Source organism: Delphinus delphis, chromosome 1 (genome assembly GCF_949987515.2).
Source record: "Delphinus delphis chromosome 1, mDelDel1.2, whole genome shotgun sequence".
Classification (NCBI taxonomy): domain Eukaryota; kingdom Metazoa; phylum Chordata; class Mammalia; order Artiodactyla; family Delphinidae; genus Delphinus; species Delphinus delphis.
In genome coordinates, this window is record NC_082683.1 from 27488102 (window position 1) to 27506979 (window position 18878).

The 18878-nt window shown below is 46.7% G+C and overlaps 1 protein-coding gene across 1 annotated transcript; it reads left to right on the forward strand.

The window, feature by feature from the left end:
- Positions 1-2595: 2595 nt before the first annotated feature.
- On the forward strand, positions 2596-3383 carry GJB4 (gap junction protein beta 4). Its single transcript, XM_060003591.1, is given in 2 exon segments — positions 2596-2896; positions 2899-3383. Coding segments are annotated over 2 exon segments (786 nt in total).
- The last annotated feature ends 15495 nt before the right edge of the window (positions 3384-18878 follow it).

Genomic DNA, 18878 nt, shown 5'->3' on the forward strand with positions numbered 1-18878 from the left:
GGAGCTTAATTACATGGGGAACCGCGTGTCTCGGTGGAAAGTTAATGGACTTTTGAGTCATAACACTTGCATTTGAACACAAGTTCCAGTGGAACTCTGAGAAAGCGACTACAGCTCCTCTCCAAAATGGGTTAACAATGCTGAGCTGGTGGGGTCGTGAGTCTGGATGAGCTCACGACTGCGGATGGGGTTAGCCGGCTGTGAAAAGGCCACATAAGCATTAGTCACTGGTGTTAGGAAGTGCTCTATAAATGCTTGTGGGAAATGAGGCAAAGGAGCCCCTCCCTGGCTGCACATTAACGTTCACTGTTCCAGGCCCAAGGCCTCTCTGCAGCCCCCACTGGGTCACACTCCGACTTCCCTGGAAACCCAGGCCCATAGAGGCTGGACAGGGAGGCTGTGCATTTCATGCTGCGACCTGCATTCCTTGTCTCCACCAGGGCAGCGGTGCCCTTGTCCAGAGAAACCATAGGCAGGCCCTCCCACGCCCTACACAACTCACCAGCAGCCCAAGCTCTAGTCCCCAGAAATGCCCTGCCAGGGTAGAATGCAATCCTGGACTGGATCATAGATGTCAGCTGCTGAGGGCCTCAGAACCAGGCTTCCAGAGAAAAGGTAGGAGAGAGGCCTGGGGACAGGGGGACGGGGGCAATAGGGCAATGAGAGGGGGACAGGGACAATGCCATCTGGTGCCAACCAGGTCCCGAACACGAGGCTACCAGGCTCCTGCACCTGCTCGGGCAGTGTCCCTGCCAGCACAGGGAGCCAGACCCAGCCATGCCTGGCCAAGCTGCAGAGAAGGCGTGGGCCAGGGGAGAAGAGACACGGGTGTTTGCTCTGAACGTGGGCCCAGCAAGCCCGCCCGCCTACCTGCCTGCCCACCCGATCGCTCTCATTTGGTTCACTGGCTCAGAAAGCTCCCCCAGCAGGGGAGTGAGGAACAAAAGCTGCCTCCAGGAGGCCCTCAGGCAGATGGGCAGACAGACCAGCCCAGGGACAGGAGACTGGCTGCTAGACCCAAGAAAGGTGAGGACCAAATCGGGAAGGAGGCTGGGCTGGGAGGCAGGGATGGGCTGACGATCCCCAGGGGACCTCGGGCTGTGGGCCAGACTTCAGGGAGGAGAAGGGGGGACGGAGGATCTCTGGAGAAACCCCAGGGAAGCCCCAAGGAGGGGAACGAATGTCCTGCCAGACCAAAGGGAGGACAGAAGACTAGAGAAGAGATAAATAAGAGGAGGGATGAGGAAGAAGTGGGGTTTCGACTGGGTTTAGCAAATGTCTATTGTGTGTTCACTGGGCCAGGCTCAGTGCTGAGTCCTGGGGAACCAGAGACGAATGATATGCGGAGGCTGCCCTCCAGAAGCTGACAGTCTGGCACGGAAAACAGGTGAACAGACCATTTAAGTACCGGTGAGGCCTTCTTCCAGAAACGATGGAGGAGGAGGCTCAGAAAATGTCCCAGAGGCACAAGGTTTGAAGATGCTGATGCCTGAGTCAGGGATAGGGGAGGGCCCAGGGTCAGAGGTGGAAAACGATGTCACTGCAGGTAAGGGGTGTGGAGGATGGAGCACGCAGGACACAGCCTGAATGAAACAATGGCCTGTGTGGGCAGCAAACAGCCACTGAGCAGACGGAGAAGGGAGATGTCCCTGAAAGAAAAGGTAGATGGAGGGGGGAGGACCGTGCCACAATCTTAGCTCTGTCCCTTCCCCAATCCCTCCCAAAGGCTGGAATGGTTGGAATTCCAGAGGAACCCACTGTGGTCAGGACAGTCAGCCCTCAGGCCCAGCACCAGAAGAAGGAGTGGCAGGATGATACCAAGCCACCATGGTTCCAAAGAGCCTGTTTCATTTGGAAGGGAATGTCAGGCTGGGGGACCTCCTGGAGCCGGAGAGGAGGATGAGGATGGATATCACTCCGGGGTCTGCCCACCAGGCACAGGGCCTGGCTCATGCTGGCGCTCAGTTGGAGAAAGTTGAGGGATAAAAATACACATCCCTCAGATTTCCCTGGCGGTCCAGTGGTTAAGACTCCATGCTGCCACTGCAGGCGGCACGGGTTCGATCCCTGGTAGGAGAAGCTCTGCACGCTATGCCATGCGGCCAAGAAAAAAAGATGCACATCCCTCCCGTCCTGCCGGGTCCAGCCCTGGGGGCTGATGGGAGAGCAGATCGTCCAACCCACACTTTGTTACTATTTCTTTAGAAATCACGTGACGCCGCAGGCCTGAAGGCTGGAGTCCATGAGGTTGGTGGGCACATCATGCAGGATGATTACCCGTCACATGTATCTATTACTTTGTAGAATAAAATATGCCCTGATTTTGGAAGATGGAAGTTCAAGACCAGCTCTGCCACTTCCAGCCGTGGGCCTTGGGCGTGTTCCTCTCTGGGCCTTAGCTTACTCCCCCGTGAATTGGGGACAATGGCAATCCTTACCCCACCGAGTCATTGCCAGTGTGGACATGATGATACGGTGGTCGTGAAATGGTTTGCCAGTCACACCCTTAATGAAGGTTCCCACTTCCCGGTTCTCCTAGGCCTTGGGACCCCCTGGTCTAGATCATCCACACGAGGAACAAAGGCCACAGTCAGCATGAACTGGGCGTTCCTGCAGGGCGTCCTGAATGGGGTGAACAAGTACTCCACGGCACTGGGCCGCATCTGGCTGTCCGTGGTCTTCATCTTCCGCGTGCTGGTGTACGTGGTGGCGGCCGAGAAGCTGTGGGATGATGAGCAAAAGGGCTTCATCTGCAGCACCCACCAGCCGGGCTGCGCCAACGTCTGCTACAATGAGTTGTTCCCCGTGTCCCCCGTGCGCCTCTGGGCCCTGCAGCTCATCCTGGTCACGTGTCCCTCACTGCTCGTGGTCATGCGTGCGGTCTACCGCCAGGAGCGCAGCGGAAGCACCGCCTGAAGCACGGGCCCGACGTCCCATCCCTATACAACAACCTGGACAAGAAGCGGGGCGGGCTCTGGTGGACAGACCTGCTGAGTCTCCTCCTCAAGGCGGCCGTCGACTCTGGCTTCCTCTACATCTTTCAGCGCCTCTACCAGGACCATGACATGCCCCACGTGGTGGCCTGCTCCGAGTCGCCAGGCCCCCGCACTGCGGACTGCTACACCTCCCGGCCCGCGGGGAAGAAGGTCTTCACACACTTCATGGTGGCCGCAGCCATGCTCAACCTCAGTGAGGTCACCCACCCGGTGGGCAAGAGGTGCCTGGAGACCCTTGGCTACAGATGCCGGGGGTCTCAGTGCTGGACTCACCTGCCCGAGACATGCCCACCGTATGCCGTCTCCCAGGGGGAGCACCCCCCGGATGGGAACTCTGTCCTAATGAAGGCTGGGTCAAGTACAGTGGATGCGGGTGGGTATCCATAACCGGTGAGGTCAGCAGCTGAGACCACCAGAGCCTCTGCCTGCTCCCTAAGGCCACGGCAGTGCAGGTGAGGAACGTGGGTGTGGAGCTCAGGAGACCCACCCAGAGGCTAATGCTGGGAAGCAAATTGGTCTCTGGGTCCTCAGCCCCAGGGCAGGAAGGTTGATGGCTGGAGGGGATTTTATATATGGTGATAGGGTATGTCAAACCCTTAATAAATATGATTTTCTCAGTGTTTTGCAGACCAGGGAGGGAGTGATGGGAAGGAAAGCAGGGGGGTTCACAATGGACCTTGGAGAGAAGGCCAAGACCGCTCAGTGGGCCTCTGAGCCCTGGAACCTCAGATCCAGGTTTACCCATCACACACACACACACACACACACACACACAGAGGCACACCACACTCACACACCCACACCACACACAGAGCATGCCCCCAGGACGTGGTGGGAAGCCCAGAGGCTGACCCAGGGGTCTCTGGACTCTGCAACCAGCTGGTCAAAACAGGAGGGGAGGGACCCCAGGAGACCCTGTGCCAGCATGAGTTGGTTCTCAGTGAGTGTCACTCAGATGAGTGCACATGGCTCCCCCATTCCGGCCTCCCGAACCCTGCCCAGCACAGGTCCCCAGAGCTAAGCCCCTTGGAGGGTAGGAGAGGCAGGCCTGCTGTGCGTGGGGCAGTGCCGAGAGCACGTCCCGGATGGGCAGTCTGCCAGTGTGTCTAGGAGGCCCACGCCCACAGGCCAGGGACCCACGGACAGCATCCAAGCTAACGGGCCCCTCACAGATCCTCAAGGATGAGGAACTTCCCTTCTCTTTACTGGCTACACAATCCCTCATCCTCCCCTATACACACCACTCAGACCTTGACAACGGCCAAAACCAGCCTAGACTTGCCCTGAGTCCCAGAACACACACAAATGGCTCATGGGACAACCATCTGGGAGACCCCCAGGCATGTCCCACTCGGCAACCCCCAAACTGACCACGTCATCTTCCCCAAACCTGCCCTCCTCAAGGATCACCACCCCCCCGCCATGAATAAGACTGCCATCCGCCCAATTGTCTAAGCCAGGAGCTAGCCTGACATCCTCATCTCCACCCCATCTCCCAGCCCCTCACACCCCACCTCCCAGTACAGCACCAAATCCCACTAATTTCAACCCCTAAATGTTTCCTGAATCTACCTCTCCTCTCCCACCCCACAGCCTGACCACCTCCCACTGGGCCTCTCCCATCTGCCCTCCTCTACGGGGACAGAGCGGTTGTGTACGAATCTGACCACATCATTCCTCCTGCTTTGACAGTCTTTCCAGCATGGCCACCACCCCCATTGCCCTCCACCTGGCCCCGCTGACCTCCCCAGCCTCACCCCCACCCTCCTCATACCATCATAACACACCAAAGGGCTTGCGGACCTCCAACCAGACACATCACGCTGGGTCGTGCCGGGAGCTTTTGGACATGCTGTTCCCTCTGCTGGAATGCCCTTCCTCCCTCCGCTAGGACGCTTCCTGAAACCCCAGGGACAGCCTCAACCACATTCTCCGTGCGCCAGCCTCGCCTGTACCTCTGCCATTCTCCCCGAATTGGAGGGGTCCTCTCCGCGTGAGTCTGTAAGCCCTTCACGCACAGGACGATGAGTCATCCAGCTCCCTGCTGCCTTCAATAAAAGTTTGTTAAATGAGTGAAGGGGCGATGAGCTGCTTGACAGAAGGGACCGTGTCTCGTTTATCTGAATCTGAATCCTCCACCACACCTAGCCCAGGGAGTTCAGCATGGTGTTTCCTTGCTTGTGTGTTTTGTTGTTTTAACTAATCCAGCCTAAAGGTTGTTTGTTTGTTTTTTTAAGGTATTCAGCAATTATTCTTTATTGTTACTGGAGCTGATAGATACTAAATCATTTAGGAGACACCATTTCATAGGTAGTATACATCCCTTAATCAACTTCATTGTTGCGGAGCTAGAATTCGAAAGAAGGAACATCGTGCCAGCCTCTTCAGCTTTCCAGGGGAACTTGGTACTTCTTCCCAAGGTATCCACCCCCATCATACAGTGAGGGCACAGCGGCAGGAAGCTTAGGTCTGAACGGAATGGCGTTATGCAGATACACTGAATAAGTCCATATTACATATCTTTGGTTGACTCAGTCTCCCACCCAATAGTTTAAAAACTTCAGTTCACATGTGGGCACCTTCATTCATTCTTTTATTTGTTCATCTAAAAATAGTTATTAAGCACCATTTGTGGGTGCTTATCAGCTATCAGCATCCTTCCCAAGAGGGAAGCTTTGGGGAAACTGGTCATTCCATTTCTGGTACCTCCACACAGCCTAAAGGTTTTTATAGGTGAGGAAACTTTGGCCTAAAGAGGGAAGGGGACCTTCCAAGCCCGCAGAAATAAGCTGAATCTGTGGGGGGCTGTGTCCCCCATGATCCCTGGAGAGCCTCCAAGCCCACCCCTGATTATTGAACAAGATCAGAGAGCCACCGCATCTTAGGTCAGGGTCCCTGGAAGCAGAGCCCATGGCAGGAATTTGTGTGCATGTAAGGAAGGAACAGAGGAAGCAGGATGGCAAGGGGGAGGAGCTGAGCAGGGTGTGTGTTCAGGGAAACTCAGCCTTAACCTGATTGATCCCCATGGGGTGAAGGGCATTTGGATCATAAGTCCCATCACAGCGTTGTCCCCCCGGAGGAAAGGGCATCAGGCTTAGGAACTCCCATAGCCGTCAGTCATCGGTTTCACCCCAAGCAGGAGGGCTGGCAGGAGGGGTAGGTGGCTCCTACTCAGTCAAGGTCAATTCTCCAGGGGAAGCTATAAGCCATGAGTGGATGTCCCCCAGGAAAGGGGACATGGGCAGGGCATCAATACCATCCACTGAACTCCCGACCTCAAGAAACAAGGTGGCCCCCACTGCCAAGCTGTGACCACCCAACCCTGGGGAACATGGTGGCCCTCTCGACCAGTTCAGAACCAGACGGCCCCCAGCTGCTCAGCCCAAGGCAGCTCCCCCATGCAGGACAGCAGACAAGCCACAGGCAACACCCTCTGAGATTCCAGGCTTCCCATTCCAGGGGCTGCTGCTGGGTCCAACACAGGGCGAGAGCATCCTAGGACCTTGACTACTCCCACGCCAGCGCTCTTCGTGGGCACTATTCCCAGAAGTCTCAAGTCCTGAGCCAACTGAGCCAGGTGGAGACCAAACACCATCTGACCGGCCTGAGGCCACCACTCTCTGACATTCCACCTCCATCTTCTTGAAAACTCTTCCCTCTTAGGCCCTGCCATCTTTCCCCCCAACCCTCCACCCACCCCCATGGCTGCACCTACTTCTCCTCGTTCATTAAAGACTTGAGCACGTGACTCGGAGTCTTCTGGTATTCTCTCACAGCGCAGGGCTGCGGGGACCACCCATGCGTCACTCTGCCCTCTTCATTCCATGCCGTCCTCGTGTCCTGTGACCTCCTCCTCCACTCCATTTAGCTACCCACTGTAGGACCACACCCCGGACCTTGTCTGCCCCCACAACTGCTCCACCTCTAGAATCTTCCATCCAATTCAGGTCAGTGAATATTTATTGTTCACTTTTATGTGACAAGCCCCGTGCCAGGTGCACAGGATTTATCTGGGAAGAATCAGGCACAGTCCCTGACCTCGTGGAGCTTACATGCTATGAAGAGGATGGCTGCTGAACTCCTGACACCTGGGGAAGCAGGGGGTGCTGGGGGAGGGGGAGGAGGAGCCAACATCCGGGCACCCAGGAAAAGCTTCCCTGGGACTTCTTTCTTTTTTTTTTTTTGGCCGTGCCACAAAGCCTGTGGGATCTTACTTCCCCGACCAGAGAACGAGCCCGTGCCCCCTTGCAGTGGAAGCACAGAGTCTTAACCACTGGACCACCAGGGAAGTCCCTGGGACTTCTTAAGCTGACATCTAGAGAAAGAGGAGGATTCTGCCAAGCAAAGAGGGGAGGGGATTCCAGGCAGAGGGGAGAGTATATGAAAAGCCTAGAAAGGAGAGCAAACCTGATGCCAAGGACAGGAAGCAACCCAGGAGGGCTCATGGTAGGAGTCCGGCCGAAGTAGACAGGGGCTGGATCATACAGTGCTTTGTCTGGAAATCTCCATTAATGATTTTGGACTTTATCCTAAGAACAATGAAAAGTCACTGGGGAGACTTCGTACAGAAGCGACATGATCTAATTTCACAGCGTCTGGTCACAGTGTGGAGGGGCCGAGGCAGGGCTCTCTGTTTAGAGCCTGACACAATAGTCCAAGTGAGAAACAACAGTGGACTCAACTAGGGTGCGCACAGTGGTGATGGAAAGAAGTAGCTGGATTTAAGAGACGCTTACAAGATAGAATCGAAATGATTTGGTGACTTGGTTGGGTGTGGGGATCAGGTAGAGAGAGGAATCAAAGTGACTCCCGGGTTTCTGGCTCTGGGTGGTGGTGCCGTTTACCAAGTGGAGGAGCAGGTGTGATAACTTCCACCTGATAACTTCTGATAACTTCCGTTTCAGACGAATTAGACTGAGACACAAATAAGGTGGTTATCCCCTCTCATTCATGGACTGCCTTATAACCCTGGCTCGCTACTAAGACACTTATTATCATTCTTGGTGACTTCACACCCAAAACCTTGACCTCTCAGTTCCTGGACTTCCTTGTTTCCAACAATCTTTTTCTCCACCCATTGAACCTGTCCACATGTGTGCTCACACCCTAGACCCTGTGTGTACCGAGAGCTGCACAACCTCCTATCTGTGTAGCTCACTCTCTCTCGTTACCACTCCAGCAATCCTTCTGCCCCCTCTATTAGTCAATAACCCCATTACCTCAATGTCCGTCACCCCCTTCATATCCCCACCTTCCCTCCTTCCCCAGCTAGAGTCCATGGGCCCCCACGTCATTGCCGACTCGTAGTTATCCTCACTCCCTTGCCTTTCTGTGCTTCTATGATCACTCCCCAGGCAAGACCCTAACTTCAAGTAAACCCAACTCTTCATGTGGCCCCTGTTCCAGAACACCAGGAGAATAATACCACTGGACCGGCTGGTTTCAGGTGCAACTTCTAGCCACAAAGATCAAGTGGGCACTCAGCATCTCTAAGAAATTCTACGTTTTCCTAAAACTTTAACTCTATTCTCCAAGATAACTATATCATACCTTCTCTTTCCCCAGACCTCCAGCCCCCATTCTCCTAATCCCCCATTTCAGCCGAGAGCCAGGCATCCTGTGCCATTGGGCAATAGAAGCAGTAGGCAAGCACTAACTTATCCCCTACCACCAAGTCTGCCAGCCTCCTGGCATGAGTGCCCCTTCACTCTGCCTTCTCCCGTATAACATGGATGAAGCAGCCCTGCTCCTGGTACCCCCGCCCCCAACTGTATGTGGGCACTGGACGCCATCACCTCTCACCTCCACTGCGTCACGATTCCTTTCTATAAATATATCCTATAAGGTTTTCCTCTCTCTCCTTTTTTATTTTTATTTTCTAATATTTGTTTATTTATTTTTGGCTGTGTTGGGTCTTGATTGTAGCACATGGGCTTAGCTGCCCTGTGGCATGTGGCATCTTAGTTCCCCAACCGGGGATCGAACTCACGTCACCTACATTGGAAGGTGGATTCTTAACCCCTGCGCCACCAGGGAAGTCCCTCTCTCTTCTTTAAAATTCCCTCTTGACATCACATCCTTCTCCAGCTACTACCCTGTTTACAAAAAAACCAAAATCCTCTAAAAGTTGTCTACACTCGACAGCTCCCCTTCCTCACCACTTTAACCACTGCAGTCAGGACTGCTCTTGTCAAGGTCACGAATGGCCGACACATTGTCAGATCCACTGGTCATCCTCATCTTAACCCCGTCAGCAACATTTGGGTGTTGAGAGCTCCCTCCTTAAACCCCATCTTCCCTTGGCTCCCGGGCAGCACCCTCTCCTGAATCCACCTCACTGACGGGTCTTTCTTGACCTCCATGGATTCCTCTTCCTCTTGCTGATCTCTGAACGCAGGATGCCCCAGGGGCCAGTTCTCTACCCTCTTTTCTCCTCTATCTACACTTCCCGTCTGTGATCTTGTCCAGAATCATCCATAAAATCATCTATAAGCTGCTGACGCTCACATTTTTAAGTTCAGACCTAACCACTCCCATGAGTGTTAGACTCATGCATCCAACTTCCCGTTGGTCACCCAAAATAGAACTCTTAATCCCGCAACAGAGAACGGATTTATGCTTCCTCTTGGTCTTCTCCACCTTGGAAGATGTCATTCCTGTCCACCCAGCTGCTCGATTCAAAGACCTAGATGTCTCTTTCCGCATAATCACATCCACACCATTAGTGAGTCAAGTTGGATATAATTCCAAAATATGCTCAAAGTCCATTCCCTTCCTACCATCTCCAAGTGCCACCTCGCTGAACACTGGATACCTGCAGTTGGCTTCCTGCCCCCACTCTTGCTCCTCTTCAATTCCTCCTCCACGCGGCAGCCTGAGAGATCTTTCTATCATGTAAATCAGGCCAATTCACTCCCTTGCTTAAAACCCTCCAAGTGACTTCCCATCAGGGCCGTAAAACATGAAGATAAACTCTTTGCCATGCCCGCAAGTCCCTACCTGGTTAGGCCCTGGTTACCTCTCCAAACTCATCTTCCTAAGCCCGCCCCTCCCCTTCTCACACGCACCCCTCCACCACCATCACCCGGCTCTCCCCCGCCCACCCCCCACCCCCACGCGTGCACACACACCAGCCTTCTCCCACCTCGGTGTCTTTGCTCTGATTTCTGCTGCCAGTGCTCTTCCCCAGAGCTTCACACAACTGCCTCCTTAGCATTCTCATCTCAAATCAACATCCTCTCCTCCAGGCGGCCCTTTGTGGCCCACCCACGCCCAATGAAACACACAGGCCACACAGTCGCCCTCTACCATATGACCCCATTTTATCGTCTTCATGGCATTTACTAGTATATGAAATTTTCTTATTTGTTTACATGTTTATTCTCTGTATCATCCCACTAGGATGAGCTCCTTGAAAACAGGGACTCTGTCATGTTCACCCCTTTATCCACCAGCACCCAGAACAGTGCTTGACACATAGTAAGCACTCAGTAAAAACGCGTTGACCCACTGAGTGATCGGCACCCAGGTGGAGACGTCTAGCAAGCTGTTGGGTATAAGAGGGAAAAGCCCTGGCCAGGAGATATCAATTTGGGAGTTGTCAGCAAAACATCTACATATGAGATAAGATTTTGCTCCAAAATTATCTCTGAGGTAGGAAAGATTTGTCTTATATTCCAGTCCTTACAAAGCCTCCTGAATTACGGGGCAGGCTCTCAATTACTACGTTTTGAACAACAAAATGCTCTTTGGGGAAAACTCGTTAGCCTGAAATAACCTCAATCAATGAAGTTTTGGATATGCATGGAGGTCGCTGGTAGAATCAAAAAAAAATGGAGGCAAGGACACTTCACACAGATTCAATCATTATTCCTACGGGTATGACCTTATAATTTCAAGTATTCATCTTTTTAAGCAAGGCTTTCTAAAAAAAATCACTTCAAGAACAATAAAGAAATTGGTTATGTTGTGGAGACGACAAATACACACCTACCAGATGATTTTTTTTTTTTTTAGTTTATGTAACCTAATATTATGCAATCAGGTTTTTGTGGCAAAGAATAAAGTTTCCAGCATCACACACAGATTCAGAAAGCACTATGACACAAATAACTTGGGCAAAAATAAAGTTTGTATGTTCTATAAAAGGTTAATGATAACAAACAAAAGCTCTAATGGTACTGACCCAGGTGTTAAAGAGAAATGTTAAAAGTTTAAATAAAATTGCTTCATAAAATATGAGGGGAGAAAAAAAATAATGTATTACTACAATGTCTTATATAATATGTGATTTTTTTAACATATAGCAAACTAAGTTAATAAAGTACTTCAACCACACTAAAAGTTTATGTATTCAAATTAGGCTCCAAACTTTTTGGAGAGTCTCCTCATTGGGAATCTAGGGGATTGCTTTTAATTTGGTTTTTATCTTATATCTGGGCCTCTACGGTAGGTGGTAACTTAAGCCCTGAGACTGTCTAATACTGTACAGAGACTGTTTGGGGGAGAGATAAGAAGATGCCCTAGGGTGGAGGCTTAAAGACCAAATGGAGTGGGCCTGTGGGATAAACTGGTATCATATAAGCCAAAGGAAACAATGTCACAGAGGAGAAAGTTGATGTCACGGAAGCTAAGAGAAGTTTCTAGAAGAGTTTCTAGGAAGAGGAGAAAGTGATCATCGGTGCCAAACACTGTCATGGGTCAAATCACATAAAGACTGAAAAGTGTTCTTTGGATTAACAAAGATGGTCATTGGTACCCATGGAAGGAATATCTGTAGAGAATGGGGTGCAGAAACCAGGTCCCAACAAAGTGAGGGACAGTGAAGGTCAAGCAAATGGAGATAGCAAGAGCAGACAACTGGTTGGAAAATGGTGGCTGTGGGAACAATAGAAAATTAAAGGGTACTGGCTGCAAAAGAATGGGGGCAGTCAAGCAAGTTTTTTTCTTTTTTTATAATGAGAGAGGCTTGGGAATATTTAAAAGTGGTGAGATGAAACCAGTAGAAGGGAAAGGAGGTCAAGTTCCCCAAGAGAGCCAGAGGGAATGGGGTGCAGAGCCCAGATGGAGGCTCAGACTTCAACAGGAAAAGTACAGTTCAGTTATTGTAACAGGAGGAGAGGAGGAAAGGGTGAGGCAGGTACGAGTCAACCCACTCTCTAACCACAGTTACCCCAGCCCTCTCACTTCTCTCTCCCTCAACATCTGCCCATGTTTGTTGATCTCACGGGCACCGCCAGAGCTGAGCCTGTGACCCTCTCCTGCCTACATTCCCTTCCATCTGTATCCAGCCTACATTCGGGCTCCACAGAATTCCTCCCACCACCCTCCTCTCACATGGGAGCTTCTAAATTGATGTCTAATATCATATGATATCACTTATATGTGGAATCTAAAACAAGGCTACAAATGAACTTATCTACAAAATTGAAATAGAGTTACAGATGTAGAAAATAAACTTATGGGGACTTCCCTGTGGTCCAATGGTTAAGAATCTGCCTTCTGATTCAGGGGACACGTAAATCCCTGATCAGGGAACTAAGATCCCACATACCATGGGGCAACTAAGCCCATGCACTCTAGAGCCCACGCACCACAACTAGAGAGTCTGCACACTGCAATGAAAGATCCCACCTGCACCTGCCGCAAACAAGAACCAATGCAGCTAAATAAATAATTTTTAAAATAAATAAATAATTTTTTAAAATAGAAGCCTTTTAGATAGCCTCATCCACCAGAGGGCAGACAGCAGAAGCAAGAACAACTATAATCCTGCAGCCTGTGGAACAAAAACCACATTCACAGAAAGATAGACAAGATGAAAAGGCAGAGGGCTATGTACCGCATGAAGGAACAAGATAAAGGCCCAGAAAAACAACTAAATGAAGTGGAGATAGGAAACCTTCCAGAAAAAGAATTCAGAATAATGATAGTGAAGATGATCCAGGACCTCGGAAAAAGAATGGAGGCAAAGATCTGGAAGATGCAAGAAATGTTTAACAAAGATCTAGAAGAATTAAACAACAAATTAATGCACAGAAATCTCTGGCATTCCTATATACTAATGATGAAAAATCTGAAAGTGAAATCAAGAAAACACTCCCATTTACCATTGCAACAAAAAGAATAAAATATCTAGGAATAAACCTACCTAAGGAGACAAAAGACCTGTATGCAGAAAATTATAAGACACTGATGAAAGAAATTAAAGATGATACAAATAGATGGAGAGATATACCATGTTCTTGGATTGGAAGAATCAACATTGTGAAAATGACTCTACTACCCAAAGCAATCTATAGATTCAATGCAATCCCTATCAAACTACCACTGGCATTTTTCACAGAACTAGAACAAAAAATTTCACAATTTGTATGGAAACACAAAAGACCCCGAATAGCCAAAGCAATCTTGAGAACGAAAAACGGAGCTGGAGGAATCAGGCTCCCTGACTTCAGACTATACTACAAAGCTACAGTAATCAAGACAGTATGATACTGGCACAAAAACAGAAAGATAGATCAGTGGAACAGGATAGAAACCCCAGAGATAAACCCACGCACATATGGACACCTTATCTTTGATAAAGGTGGCAGGAATGTACAGTGGAGAAAGGACAGCCTCTTCAATAAGTGGTGCTGGGAAAACTGGGCAGGTACATGTAAAAGTATGAGATTAGATCACTCCCTAACACCATACAAAAAAATAAGCTCAAAATGGATTAAAGACCTAAATGTAAGGCCAGAAACTATCAAACTCTTAGAGGAAAACATAGGCAGAACACTCTATGACATAAATCACAGCAAGATCCTTTCTGACCCTCCTCCTAGAGAAATGGAAATAAAAACAAAAATAAACAAATGGGACCTAATGAAACTTGAAAGCTTTTGCACAGCAAAGGAAACCATAAACAAGACCAAAAGACAACCCTCAGAATAGGAGAAAATATTTGTAAATAAAGAAACTGACAAAGGATTAATCTCCAAAATTTACAAGCAGCTCATGCAGCTCAAAAACAAAAATCAAACAACCCAATCCAAAAATGGGCAGAAGACCTAAATAGACATTTCTCCAAAGAAGATATACAGACTGCCAACAAACACATGAAAGAAAGCTTAACATCATTAATCATTAGAGAAACGCAAATCAAAACTACAATGAGATATCATCTCACACCAGTCAGAATGGCCATCATCAAAAAATCTAGAAACAATAAATGCTGGAGAGGGTGTGGAGAAAAGGGAACCCTCTTGCACTGTTGGTGGGAATGTAAATTGATACAGCCACTATGGAGAACAGTATGGAGGTTCCTTAAAAGACTACAAATAGAACTACCATATGACCCAGCAATCCCACTACTGGGCATATACCCTGAGAAAACCATAATTCAAAAAGAGTCATATACCACAATGTTCATTGCAGCTCTATTTACAATAGCCCGGAGATGGAAACAACCTAAGTGCCCATCATCGGATGAATGGATAAAGAAGATGTGGCACATATATACAATGGAATATTACTCAGCCATAAAAAGAAATGAAATTGAGCTATTTGTAGTGAGGTGGATGGACCTAGAGTCTGTCATACAGAGTGAAGTAAGTCAGAAAGAAAAAGACAAATACTGTATGCTAACACATATACATGGAATTTAAGAAAAAAATGGTTCTGAAGAACCTAGGGGTAAGACAGGAATAAAGACACAGACCTACTGGAGAACGGACTTGAGGATATGGGGAGGGGGAAGGGTGAGCTGTGACAGGGCGAGAGAGAGGCATGGACATATATACAGTAACAAACGTAAGGTAGATAGCTAGTGGGAAGCAGCCGCATGGCACAGGGATATCAGCTCGGTGCTTTGTGACCGCCTGGAGGGGTGGGATAGGGAGGGTGGGAGGGAGGGAGACGCAAGAGGGAAGAGATATGGGAACATATGTATATGTATAACTGATTCACTTTGTTATAAAGTAGAAACTAACACACCATTGTAAAGCAATAATACCCCAATAAAGATGTTAAACAAACAAAAGAAAAAGAATTAAAGAACAAATGAACAGAGATGAACAATACAATAACTAAAATGAAAAATACACTAGAAGGAATCAATAGCAGAATAACTGAGGCAGAGGAACGGATTAGAGATCTGGAAGACAGAATGGTGGAATTGACTGTCACAGAGCAGAATAAAGAAAAAACAATGAAAGGAAATGAAGACAGCCTAAGAGACATCTGGGACAACATTAAACACAACAACATTTGCATTATAGAGGTCCCAGAAGGAGAAGAGAGACAGAAAGGACCCGAGAAAATATTTGAAGAGATTATAGTCGAAAACATCGCTAATATGGGAAAGGAAATAGTCACCCAAGTACAGGAAGTACAGAGAGGCCCAAGCAGGATAAACCCAAGGGGAAACACACTGAGACACAGAGTAATCAAACTGACAAAAATTACAGACAAAGAAAAATTATTGAAAGCAACAAGGAAAAAATGGCAAATAACATAAAAGGGAACTGTCATAAGGTTAACAGCTGATTTCTCAGCAGAAATTTTACACACCAGAAGGGAATGGCATGATATATTTAAAGTGATGAAAGGGAAGAACCTACAACCAAGATTACTCTACCCGGCAAGGATCTCATTCAGATTCGATGGAGAAATCAAAAGCTTTACAGACAAGCAAAAGCTAAGAGAATTCAGCACCACCAAACCAGCTCTACAGCAAATGCTAAAGGAACTTCTCTAAGTGGGAAACACAAGAGAAGAAAAGGACCTACAAAAACAAACCCATAACAATTAAGAAAATGGTAATAGGAACATACCTATCGATAATTACCTTAAATGTCAATGGATTAAATGTTCCAACCAAAAGACACAGGCTCACTGAATGGATACAAAAACAAGACCCATATATATGCTGTCTACAAGAGACACAATTCAGACCTAGGGACACATACAGACTTAAAGTAAGGGGATGAAAAAAGATATTCCATGCAAATGGAAATCAGAAGAAAGCTGGAGTAGCAATACTCATACCAGATAAAATAGACTTTAAAATAAAGAATGTTACAAGAGACAAGGAAGGACACTATATAATGATCAAGAGATCAATCCAAGAAGAAAATATAACAATTATAAATATATATGCACCCAACATAGGAGTACCTCAATACATAAGGCAACTGCTAACAGCTATAAAACAGGAAATTGACAGTAACACAGTAATAGTGGGGGACTTTAACACCTCACTTACACCAATGGACAGATCATCCAAAATGAAAATAAATAAGGAAACAGAAGATTTAAATGACAAAATAGGCCAGATAGATTTAATTGATATTTATAGGACATTCCATCCAAAAACAGCAGATTACACTTTCTTCTCAAGTGCTCACGGAACATTCTCCAGGATAGATCACACCTTGGGTCACAAATCAAGCCTCAGTAAACTTAAGAAAGTTGAAATCATATCAAGCATCTTTTCTGACCACAATGCTATGAGATTAGAAATCAGTTACAGGGGAAAAAATGTAAAAAACACAAACACATGGAGGCTAAACAATATGTTACTAAATAACCAAGAGATCACTGAAGAAATCAAAGAGGAAATCAAAAATACCTAGAGACAAATTATAACGAAAACACAATGATCCAAAACCTATGGGATGCAGCAAAAGCAGTTCTAAGAGGGAAGTTTAGAGCAATACAAGCCTACCTCAAGAAACAAGAAAAATCTTAAATAAACAATCTAACCTTACACCTAAAGGAACTAGAGAAAGAAGAACAAACAAAACCCAAAGTTAGTAGAAGGAAAGAAATCATAAAAATCAGAGCAGAAGTAAATGAAATAGAAACAAAGAAAACAATAACAAAGATCAATAAAACTACAGGCTGGTTCTTCAAGAAGATAAACAAAATTGATAAACCATTAGCCAGACTCATCAAGAAAAAGAGGGAGACGACTCAAATCAATAAAATTAGAAATGAAAAAGGAGAAGTTACAACAGACACCTCAGAAATACAAAGCATCCTAAGAGACTACTACAAGCAACTCTATGCCAATAAAATGGACAACCTGGAAGAAATGGACAAATTCCTAGAAAGGTATCACCTTCCAAGACTGAACCAGGAAGAAATAGAAAATATGAACAGACTGATCACAAGTAATGAAATTGATACTGCAATTAAAAATCTTCCAGCAAACAAAAGTCCAGGACCAGATGGCTTCACAGGTGAATTCTATCAAACATTTAGAGAAGAGCTAACACCCATCCTCCTCAAACTCTTCCAAAAAATTACAGAGGAAAGAACACTCTCAAACTCATTCTATGAGGCCACCATCACCCTGATACCAAAACCAGACAAAGGTACTACAAAAAAGGAAAATTACAGACCAATAAAACTGATGAATATAGATACAAAAATCATCAACAAAATACTAGCAAACAGAATCCAACAACACATTAAAAGAATCATACACCATGATCAAGTGGGATTTATCCCAGGGATGCAAGGATTCTTCAATATATGCAAATCAATCAATGCGACACACCATATTAACAAACTGAAGAAGAAAAACCATATGATCATCTCAATAGAAGCAGAAAAAGCTTTTGACAAAATTCAACACCCATTTATGATAAAAACTCTCCAGAAAGTGGGCATAGAGGGAATCTACCTCAACGTAGTAAAGGCCATGTACAACAAACCCACAGCAAACATCATTCTCAATGGTGAAAAACTGAAAGCATTTCCTCTAAGATCAGGAACAAGACAAGGATGTCCACTCTCACCACTATTATTCAACATAGTTTTGGAAGTCCTGGCCACAGCAATCAGAAAAGAAAAAGAAATAAAAGGAATACAAACTGGAAAAGAAGAAGTAAAACCGTCACTGTTTGCAGATGACATGATACTATACATAGAGAATCCTAAAGAGGCCACCAGAAAACTACTAGAGCTAATCAATGAATTTGGCAAAGTTGCATGATACAAAATTAATGCACAGAAATCTCTTGCATTCCTATACACTAATGATGAAAAATCTGAAATAAATATTAAGGAAGCACTCCCATTTACAATTGCAACAAAAAGAATAAACTACCTAGGAATAAACCTACCTAGGGAGACAAAAGACCTGTATGCAGAAAATTATAAGACACTGATGAAAGAAATTAAAGTTGATACAAACAGATGGAGAGATATACCATGTTCTTGGATTGGAAGAATCAATATTGTGAAAATGACTATACTACCCAGAGCAATCTACAGATTCAGTGCAATCCCTATCAAATTACCAATGGCATTTTTTACAGAACTAGAACAAAAAATCTTAAAATTTGTATGGAGACACAAAAGACCCCGAATAGCCAAAGCAGTCTTGAGGGGAAAAAATGGAGCTGGAGGAATCAGACTCCCTGACTTCAGACTATACTACAAAGCTACAGTAATCAAGACAATATGGTACTTGAACAAAAACAGAAATATAGATCAATGGAACAGGATAGAAAGCCCAGAGATAAACCCACGCACCTATGGTCAACTAATCTATGACAAAGGAGGCAAGGATATATAATGGAGAAAAGACAGTCTCTTCGATAAGTGGTGCTGGGAAAACTGGACAGCTACATGTAAAAGAATGAAATTAGAACACTCCCAAACACCATACACAAAAATAAACTCAACATTGATTAGAGACCTAAATGTAAGAAAGGATACTATAAAACTCTTAGAGGAAAACATAGGAAGAACACTCTTTGACATAAATAACAGCAAGATCTTTTTTGATCCACCTCCTAGAGTAATGGAAATGAAAACAAAAATAAACAAATGGGACCTAATGAAACTTCAAAGCTTTTGCACAGCAAAGGAGACTACAAACAAAAT